Source organism: Octopus bimaculoides, chromosome 28 (assembly GCF_001194135.2).
Source record: "Octopus bimaculoides isolate UCB-OBI-ISO-001 chromosome 28, ASM119413v2, whole genome shotgun sequence".
Taxonomy (NCBI): Eukaryota; Metazoa; Mollusca; class Cephalopoda; order Octopoda; family Octopodidae; genus Octopus; species Octopus bimaculoides.
This window is the reverse complement of record NC_069008.1, coordinates 1,178,781-1,189,387: the sequence shown is the minus strand read 5'-3', so window position 1 is coordinate 1,189,387 and position 10,607 is coordinate 1,178,781. Positions and strand designations below refer to the sequence as shown.

At 38.9% G+C, this 10,607-nt stretch overlaps 2 protein-coding genes across 2 annotated transcripts in view; one reads left to right on the top strand and one right to left on the bottom strand.

Moving 5' to 3' along the window:
• Positions 1–469: 469 nt before the first annotated feature.
• LOC106878449 (uncharacterized) lies at positions 470–3,704 on the bottom strand. Its single transcript, XM_014927661.2, has 5 exons — positions 3,579–3,704; positions 2,957–3,094; positions 2,685–2,789; positions 1,350–1,611; positions 470–597 (listed from the first exon to the last, which is right to left on the bottom strand). The coding sequence occupies exons 1-5, from the start codon at positions 3,627–3,629 to the stop codon at positions 470–472; spliced, it is 684 nt and encodes a 227-aa protein (XP_014783147.1). The 5' UTR covers positions 3,630–3,704.
• Positions 3,705–3,728: 24 nt separating this feature from the next.
• Positions 3,729–10,607, top strand: part of LOC106878450 (jouberin) — a 50,160-nt gene continuing 43,281 nt past the window's right edge. Inside the window, exons 1-6 of the mRNA XM_052977720.1 lie at positions 3,729–3,789; positions 4,641–4,721; positions 6,394–6,462; positions 7,817–7,895; positions 8,370–8,424; positions 10,321–10,405. Of these exons, the coding sequence (XP_052833680.1) occupies positions 4,709–4,721; positions 6,394–6,462; positions 7,817–7,895; positions 8,370–8,424; positions 10,321–10,405 (301 nt within the window). The 5' untranslated portion in view covers positions 3,729–3,789; positions 4,641–4,708. The remainder of the gene's footprint in view (positions 3,790–4,640; positions 4,722–6,393; positions 6,463–7,816; positions 7,896–8,369; positions 8,425–10,320; positions 10,406–10,607) is intronic.

Sequence of the window (10,607 nt, the reverse complement as noted above, 5' to 3'; positions counted from 1 at the left end):
ATACCAAATGTTGTAAGATACAAATAAGACAATAATTTACTTTTGAATGCAGAAATGCTCTTAGAACGGCAGAAATATTGTGAAAATTACCCTTACAAAGTGGCGTTTCTGCTTTCCAAAATAAATTATCATCTTATTTGTATCTTACAATACACATTTCAACACATATAAAAAACAAATGTTAGTTTATATTTATGTATCAAATATGGGTTTCAAATTTTGGCACAAGGCCAGAAATTTCGGCGGGAAGTGGTAAAGTCAATTATATTGACCCCAGTGTTCAACTGGTACTTGTTTTATCAACCCTGAATGGATGAACGGCAAAGATGACCCCAGCAGAGTATACCAAATATTAACCCATTAGTACCCAAATTTAGAAAGCTTGATGCACTTCCTAATGCCAACCACTTTAATGGAACAAGTAAAACATGAAGATCCCCTCATTTCATTTGAAATGTTTTTAATAGGCTTACATTTCGTCAGGGATGATAAGAATACTGCAGCTGAGGTTATACAAGGAACAGGGCGGACAGTTCTGCAGAATGGTTTGTCTCTCTATTGGCATCTTCTGGGAACTGCTATCTTCAATGGTGCTACCTGGAATGACAGTATGGTAGAAAGGAAGAATTCAGTTATGGCTTAAGAACTTTTTGAAGAATTCTGAGACTGGAACAATGGGAGGTTGGCATAACAGTTACAGGTTAGGGTCTTTTTGAAGAATTCTGGAAATGGAATAACTGGAGGCTGGAATAACATTTACAGGTTAGGGTCTTTTTGAAGAATTCTGGGGTTGAAATAACTCTTACAGCTTATGGAATTTATGAAGAATCTGGGGCTGGAATAGCAGTTATAACATCTGGAATTTTGGGGATGGAATAACTGAGGACAGAATAACATTTACAATCTGTAGACTTTTTTGAAGAACTCTGGAGTTGGAATAACTCTTATAGTTTATGGATTTTCTTGAAGAATTCTGGAAGCCCATAACCCAAGACCAGAATAATGTGAGACTGAAATAATCCCAACCCAATACTTAATGATCCAAACCATTTTATAACCATCACAGTAAGTGGATTAACAACTAGAGCCTGAGATAATCTCTTACAATAATAATCCAAGACTGGTATAATAAAAGGCTGAGATAATATGAGACCAAGATAACACAGAATAATCCAAGTCCAAGAGTAAACCAAGACTAGAGTAATCCAAGATAGGGATAAGTCCAGACTGGGATAACTCAAGGCTAAGATAATCCAAATCAAGAATAACCTAGCATGGCCACAGTCTAATGACTGAAACAAGTGAAAGATAAAATGTAAGACAAAAATAAAATCCAACGTTGATATTACCAGGAAGCTGTAGTTTGTAGATGGTGTTCCTGTTTCTGTTGGTCCCTTGACGTTGTTGTTGTTCACACCAGTACAACAGATGATGTTCAGGTAGGAGGCAGGCACTGGTTACTCGGGTGCTGGTCAAGTCGGATGAGGTGAGGGGATCGGATGGCGTTAAGACATCCACATGACTGTTAGCCAGGTGGAGTCGGTACACCATCTTCCACACATAGGTGGTGTTGCTCTGTTGCCAGCATTGGACATGGCCAGACTCTTCAACCTGAAAATAGGAGAGATGAGAGAAGGGAGATGACAGTTGAGAGATTTTTTTCTTTTTACAGACAAAACCCATGAAGGGATGTTGACCAAAGCAAAACGATTGTAGGTTTCTGTACATGGATTTGTTCACTCATTTAATGCTTGTTTTTCCCATGCTAGCATGGGTTGGATGGGGCTTGTTTTACAACTAGACCCTTTCCTTGTTGCGAGCCATACCTGTTTTTCAACTAAGGTATCTTTTTATTATTCCACAGGTCTTCCAGAGTGCAGAATGAACAGACAGGAATGTCAGCAAGGGATGTGTAGCAAGGCCCTAGCTGAAATCTGACCCATAACTCTCAGACTTCCCCAAGTCTAGAATCATGAACTAATATATCTCCATAAAAGGAAAAATGTCACATAAGAGTTATTAATGACATGAATATGGCTCAACCAATCAGCATCAGCTGACTTACAGTTGACATAACAAACTTCAAAATAATGCAGCAAGTTTTCCTGCCAAACAGTTTGGCTGAAGGTTCTAGAAGCTAGCTTACAGCTATAAAAGTTGACAATTCAATCTAAAGTCTGAGAGTTTTGGTATCTGGTTCTCCATATAAACATGTCTTGGCTGTTTGCTTTTCAATAGAATGGTAGATAATTATTTCACTAGGAAACAGGGAGACATTGGCATCAGGATGGGTTTCTAACCATAAAAATCTCTGCCCCAGCATACTCAAGTTTGACAATGCAAGCATGGAAAGGTATAGGTTAAAACCATGCAGATACTGTTATAGTAAAATGGTAATTTTAGCACAGATAATAACCCTCCTCTGGCTATATAACAAAGAAAGAGTAAGAATGCAATCAGCAGTGGATTAACCATTAAGCAAAATAAGTACGTGCTTAGGGAATCAAGGGAAGGAGGGGGGTACCACAGAAATGGTAAATGGCTTACAGCACAAAAGAAATCACTTTAAACTTGCTAAAATATCATTCAAGACATACAGTAAATTTCAACACAGGGAAGTAATTTTTATTTTATGAAGAATGTATTAAAGAGCCGAATTAGAGAAAAAGGAAATATATACTTACAACATATATGATGGTAGCTAAAGCTGGATTACAAGGATTAGCATTGATTAAGACATCAAGGACTGTTGATTCTGTTTGAATGTGGAGAGACCAATGGACACTGGACTGAAGATAGTAAAATGTAAATATATATACAGTGAGGGTGTTATGTGTGTATGTGTATATATACATATACATACATACATGAGTGTGTATGTGTGAATGGGGGCGAGCGCATAGGAATCATGAAGAAAGCAGGGAAAGAAAGAAAACGAAGAAAAAAGTTTACAAACCGAGGAAGAAGCAGCTGAATGAGTACATATTGGATGCAGGACTTGGTCACCATCAGTGGAAGCAAGTAAAAGGCCTGGAGTGACCCATATTCTTTCAACATTTCCATAATGATGTTGTTTGAAAATCTTTTCAATTTCCTGTAATATAACAAAGAAAGAGTAAGAATGCAATCAGCAGTGGATTAACCATTAAGCAAAATAAGTACGTGCTTAGGGAATCAAGGGAAGGAGGGGGGTACCACAGAAATGGTAAATAGCTTACAGCACAAAAGAAATCACTTTAAACTTGCTAAAATAATATTCGGGATGCCTTTATCTCTACTAAGTATAGATGCAGATGTGTTATCTAAGATTACTTTTGAGGATCTGATCAAAGACTTTGTATATATGCATATGTATATATGTGTGTTTGTGTTTGTCCCCACTAACATCGCTTGGCAACTGATGGTGGTGTGTTTATGTCCTCGTAACTTAATGCTTCGGCAAAAGAGACCGATAGAATAAGTACTAGGCTTACATAGAATAAGTCCTGGGGTTGATTTGCTCGACTAAAAGGTGGTGCTCCAGCATGGCCGCAGTCAAATGACTGAAACAAGTAAAAGAGTAAAAGAGAAGTATTTACCTCTTTCTCGAAAGACGGGAAAAAATTGCCAAATGATTCCAGGTAGATCATCGTGGCCAGCCTTCCACTGCCGGAACTAAAAGGGCAATGTGATACCCTATATATATATATATATATATATATATATATATATGGTCCACTAAGAGGCGTAACACACCTCTTGCGAACGGGTCAGATGTCACATATAGCAGCCGTCCTAAGTAAAGTGTAGGTGCGTACAATAATTTTATGTAAACATATATATATACGTATTCATGATAAAAGTTACTCAAAAATACTTCATATATTATTCATTTTTCGATTTCATATCAATTTTATCAATTTGTTTTGTTTTGTATTTTTCATTTTTGGTAACGAAGGAAGACGTAAATATTGTTGCATGAGGATCGATTATGTACATTCACTGCGGAACCGACATGTAAAGTAGCATGACGGAAGGCATAGTGATATAGTACCGGATTTTTTATCCGGCTTTCAGAAATCCGAAATTATCAAAAAACCGGCTATTGGTCAATTTGCATAGTGTTTTAAAATTAGTTTTGCTCTATACTTTTTCGAGTGGATTAATAAACATTAAATATATTCTGCTTTAGGTGTGATATAATACGTATCAATATACGTTAAATAAAACCATGTGTACTTCGTTTAATTTTCATCCTATAAACATTTAACCGTATACATGATATAGTATGATACATTTAAAGAATTTTAAGTTGAATTATAGAAATCAAACAGATACCGCTTTATAAATACAATTTAGCTCTTTACTTCTCATAGTTTATTTTAGATTTTAAGTATATACTTAAGCTGTCTCGAGAAAACCGGAAAGCTCAGAAATCCGGATCACTGCCTGTCACAAGCCTGGTCGATATTGATTCCGGTACTGTACGAAAATAATAACTTCATATAATGATACAAACATAGTTTCATACAAAATATATATATTTATATATATACATGTATGAACGATAAAAAATGTTTTAATGATTTTATGTATGAATATTTTGTCGATTTTATGTACTTTTTTTTCAACGGCATTTTTTATTCTTCATGGTAACGAAGGAAGACGAAATATTGTTATATGAAGCACTATGAAGTTGATTCACTGCGAGACTAGCATGTAAACAAATATGGCAGAAGACGGTGAGTATTTTTCTGAATTTGTCTTTTTGGCGGGACAACACTGATGATCTCGTTGACTGATGTTGATAATCTTTTTGATGTTGCTGTTGTTAGTGACGCTTTCAGCTCTAGATCAGGCCTGATTAAGCCAAGCTATTATCAAAGTCGTTCCACTCATGACCATTCCAACTTGTGTCCGTTAGATTATATAGTCTTCTCTGTTTATATATCCATGGCATAGTGTATCTAGGACTACATTATCCAGTATATCTTTTGCCTTCCTGTTTCGTCTTTTTTTTTTTTTTTAGCTGGTAGCGTGTGTTTTGAGGGAGGTTATTTAGCTGTTATTTCTAGTCGATAGAGTGATCAGGTCGATGTTCCTTTCACTTATTTTGGTGTAGCCAAATTTGAGTAAGGGTCCTTTACCATGACTATGGATCAGCCGAAACCTTGTGACCAGTGATGTAGTCGTCGCGTGTGCCACCTGGGCGAGCCCTTCAGTTTGCAGCCCCTCCTCTCTGCTAACCCCATTCCCCCCGTTCCCTATACTAGCATAAACAACAGACCCTAAAGTGTTGCCCCCATAAAAGCACCACCTAGAGTGAACCGTTCTTTTTGACCACCTGGCTCAGTAGCTACAAAGAAACTAAGGAATGACATTTATGAACACCTATTCTTTGGGAACAGTAGCGCCCAGTGGGAGGCATCTTGGACTTTGACAACCTGTCCAGCCATGCCAGCATGGTAAGCAGGCTTAAATTGATGGTGATGGTGATCGTCATCGTAATTATGGATTTTTTATCTTTTACTTGTTCCACTCATTAAACTGTGGCCAGGATAGGACATTGCTTCAAAGAATTTTTAGTTGAATGTATCAACCCCACTACTTACTTTTTTCAAAGCCTAGTACTTATTCTATCAACCTCCTTTAACAAACCATTAAGTTACAGGGGACATAAACCAACACCAGTTGTCAAGCAGTTGTGGGGGACAAACACAGATTCACTCACACGCACACACACACACACACACAACAGTTATCTTTCTGTTTGCATTTACCAAATGAAATCCACTCACAAGGCTTTCGTCGGCCCAATACTAAAGTAGAAGACCCTTGCCCTAGGTGCCACACAGTGGGACTTATCCCCAAGACTATATGAGAGGAGGAAATAAGGTATAATGACATACATAGGTGTGCACACACGTACATATACATACATATACACACACACACATATATACATATATATGCATACATATACACACATATATACAAACATATGCATACATACATATACACACACACATATATACATAGACACATATGTATATATATATACATGTGCATGCTCAAGCGCATCCATAAATGTATTCATACAAGCACATGGATGCACATACATATACACATATATGCGTACGCACATACACATGTGCTTATACACAGTCACATGCATGTGCACATACAGGTTCTTACGTATGTATATATCATCATCATCATCGTTTAACATCTGCTTAAACGATGATGATGATATATATATACACATACAAACACTCACTCATATATTTGTATATAGATATGCATGTACATATACATACACACACACCTGTGCGTGCATGTACAATGTTTAAAGAAACTAGAAACAAAACAAAAGAACTCAAAACAGAAACTTCAAAACTTCCATATTTTTTTCAGATGCCATCTTGACTGAGGAGAAGAAACCTAGAGTGAAGAAGAAAGTTAAGAAAAACATACCTGCAACAGGTATATATACGGTCTTCTACTCTCTCTCTCTCTCTCTTTCTCTTGCTTTTCCCTCTGGCTAGGTAACTATGTATCTCTTGTACAGCAGCATACCTGTTTCTGTAATTTAGTCAATTGAATCGGTTTATCTGGTTTTATTTCAGAGTGACCTCCTAGACACATGCTTTAATGAAAACTTAGCACCACCACACTCCCAGTAGTTTTCCAACCTGGAATTTCTACATAAGATTGTAGGGTATAATTTGAGGGACATTTAGCTGCTGTTTTAAAAAGTCTAGCCCCCTTGTAAAGGTGTCCCTCATTGGCTCATGCATCCATAAAGTACTAAGATAGATTGGTAGACAAATAGAGAGAAACATGATGGCTGTCCACTCGTGACCGAGGAAGACCATTGCCAACCTTCGGGAACATTGTGCGCTCTAGGACTAACTTATATTTTGCATTTGCGGCTCCGTTGGTGGCTAATGAGCCCTGCTCTTGACAAGCATGCACGACTGCAAACATTGCAGATTAAGCTTTCCCCATTCACTATATGAGCCGTGCGCTTTCGCGCAGCTCACACATACATATGTACATACATACATACACACACGCACACACGAGATTTGACTGCTATTTTCTACCAGGTCTAACTACTTGGAATTTCTGAGGACCTGTGCTATTGCTAGACAGTCAATGAACTTATGCTAGGTCCATCCATTCTTTTGGCAGGTCTTGTTTTTAGTCTGTATAAAAACATGTGTCACAAGCATGAAAGTTGTGCCATTCATTTCCAGCATGTCAAGCCATGGAGTAATATCACCTTGCATGAAGGTGGTGAGCTGGCAGAAACGTTAGCACGCCCGGCGAAATTCCACCAAGGTTGACTTTGCCTTTCATCCTTTCGGGGTCAGTAAATTAAGTACCAGTTACGCACTGGGATTGATCTAATCGACTTAATCCCTCTGTCTGTCCTTGTTTGTCTCCTCTATGTTTAACCCCTTGTGGGCAATAAAGAAATAAGAAACAGCATGTCGGGCAAAATGCTTAGCGGTATTTCATCTGTTTTTATGTTCTGAGTTCAAATTCTGCCGAGGTCGACTTTGCCTATCATCCTTTTGCGATCAATAAATTAAGTACCAGTTGCGTACTGGGGTTGATCTAATCAACTGGTCCCCTCCCCAAAAATTTCGGGCCTTCTGCTTAGAGTAGAAAAGAATATTACCTTACATGGAAACAAGTGTGAATTGCCAAGAAAAAGGGCATCCAACCATAGAAAATCTGCCACAACTAATTCCATCCAAGCAATGTGACCATAGAAGAGAAGACATTAAAATGATGATGATGATGGTTTATTTATTTACCTTTTTTGCAGATTCTTCTGAAGATATTACATTACAGACAAGAGCACGGTTTGAAAAGCTACTGCAAGAAAACTTAGATACACCACCAAGGTAACGTAAAAGGAACTTCACACAACGATTTGTTATTGTTGTTATATTCACCATTTACTTCTAATAAATTCAAAAACAGGATAGTCGAGGTTGGAACACCTTTAGTCTAATTAATGTAGTCCTAGATACATTCTAGATTAAACTGGCACTCCGTTGGTTATGGCAGCAAGTGTTTCAGTTGATCCAATCAATGGAACAACCTGCCCCTGTAATTAACATGCAAGTGACTGAGCACTCCACAACACGTGTACCCTTAATTCATATATATATCCCTGGTTGTGTTTTTACAACGCAAAACCTGCTCCTACTTGTTTGGACATGAACTCGCCAGGAAGCATCTGACTGACCATACGAAATGTTCCGTAGTTAGTCAACACCCATGGCTAACATTTGCCTACTATCCTCCTCTTCCAGATTGTGAATCATCATTATCATTGATTTTTTTTTTTTTCTTTGTTTTTCCCTACAACAAAGAGACATCAAGAGGAAGAAGAAAAAGCAGAAGCTGTCTGTCTTCGAAGAATCTCAAGTAAGTGCTCATTAAAACCAATGTCCTTGTGCTAAAATTTGATACATCATCATCATCATTATCATCATCATCGTTTAACGTCCGCTTTCCATGCTAGCATGGGTTGGACGATTTGACTGAGGACTGGCGAACCAGATGGCTACACCAGGCTCCAATCTGATCTGGCAGAGTTTCTACAGCTGGATGCCCTTCCTAACACCAACCACTCCGAGAGTGTAGTGGGTGCTTTTACATGCCACCTGCACGAAGGCCAGTCAGGTGGTACTGGCAACGGCCATGCTCAAAATGGTGTATTTTACGTGCCACCTGCACAGGAGCCAGTCCAGTGGCACTGGCAACGATCTCGCTCGAATGTCTTTACACGTGCCAGGAAGGCAACGCTGGTAACGATCACGCCCAAATGGTGCTATTTACATGCCACTGGCACAGAAGCCAGACAGCTGCTCTGGCAACGATCATGCTCGAACGGCGCTCCACTGGTACTGGTGCCTATTATTATGAAGGTACCAAAAGTGGTGAGCTGGCAGAATTGCTAGCAAGCCGGGCAAAATGCTTAGCAGCATTTCATCTGTTTTTGCATTCTGAGTTCAAACTCCGCCATGGTCAACTTTGCCTTTTATCCTCTCGGGGTCAATAAAATAAGTTCTAGTCAGGCATTGGAGTCCATATAATCAGTTATCCCCCTCCCCCCTTGTGCCTATAGTAGATGAGATTATTAAGGCACCAAGCTGGAAGAATTGTTTGCGTGTTGGACAAAATACGTAGCAGCTCTTTATGTTCTGATCTCAAATCCTGCTGAGGGCAACTTTGCTTTTCATCCTTTCAAGGTCGATAAAACGAGTACCATGCAGGTAATGAGTTTGATGTAATCAACTAGGCCCCCTCCTCTTACAAAATGCCAAAATTTGGAACAATTATTATTATCATTACGGAGATGTACTTGCATAGCAAGTTACCTGATCTGAGATCGTGTGCTGGAATGAAAAGAATTGCAGCGTGGAAGGTGTTTATAAGCCATTTAAAATAACACACAAAAACCGTTAGATTCACTTTAACATTTAAATTTAATTTGCCAAGATATTTTCGTCACTTTGAGTCTGCGACCTGCTCACTGACAAAATTCTGTGATGCATCTGCTCAAAGCGACGAAAATATTTTGGCAAATTAAATTTAAATGTTGAAGTGAATCTAACAGTTTTTGTGTGTTTCTTAAATGGCTTATAAATACCTTCCACGCTGCAATTATTATTATTGTTCTATAAATACCTTCAAAGACTGATGTGGAGAAGGGTTCTGTGACAATGGTGTTTGAGCACAGATCAGTCAGTCTTAAGAAGCACACAAAAGCTATGACAAACAGTGCTGGATCTGTTGTCCCAGTTGAACGAACATGATGATGAAATACAGAAACATGCATGACACACATGCACACACTCTCATGCAGTATTCTTATCAATATGGGAGTAGGGGTGGTCTGTTTTTTTTTTTTGTTTGTTTCTTTTTGTTTTTCTGTCTCAGGTATTTGGCCTTATAATGTCTAGTGTCTCTATTTCTCTTGGCTTCATGCTCTTGCTTCATGTGGCTGGGGTCATCCCAAGTTAGAGATCCCAGACGCATCATCATGCATAGAGCCGACCAGCTCCATCAGTGCTCTCCATTGCTGGTGGTCCCATGCCAGCTCCTCTGAATCCCCCATGGTGATGTTGAGCCCCTGGAGATCTTCCTAATCACATCCAGCCATGTGGCTTGAGGCCTGCCATGAGGCTTCTTTCAGCCCACAACTGCTGCCTCATCTATTTCTCTATTGTTCTGTTCTTTTACTCTTTCATTCATAGTTTCTCTTTCTTAATTCTTCTCATCTCTCTCTCTCTCTCTCTCTCTCCCTCTGTGTTACAGGAACAGTCTCTGGCTGAGACTAACTTCACATCAAGCCCTCCAGTTTCCCGTAAAATTCAGAGAGGACAAGATGATTTGGGCTCAGGTGAAGACCTATTTGGAATTATCTCATATATTTGGTTAATTATGTATGTGTGTGTGTTTGTGACAACCACATGGTTTCAGGTTCTGCCCCGCTGTGTGGCATCCAGGGCATGTGTCTTCTATCTTCTGTTATCGCCTTGGGCTGACCAAAGCCTTGTGAGTGGATTTTGGTAGAAAGAAACTGAAAGAATCCCTTCATATAT

Bases quoted from the DNA above. Each gene is read 5' to 3' on its own strand.
- LOC106878449 (XM_014927661.2), bottom strand. From the start codon at position 3,629: ATGATCTACCTGGAATCATTTGGCAATTTTTTCCCGTCTTTCGAGAAA. The intron at 3,095-3,578 runs GTAAATACTTCT...GTTATATTACAG, and splicing joins TCCCGTCTTTCGAGAAAGAG to GAAATTGAAAAGATTTTCAA. The intron at 1,612-2,684 runs GTAAGTATATAT...TCCTATTTTCAG, and splicing joins TAGCTACCATCATATATGTT to GTTGAAGAGTCTGGCCATGT.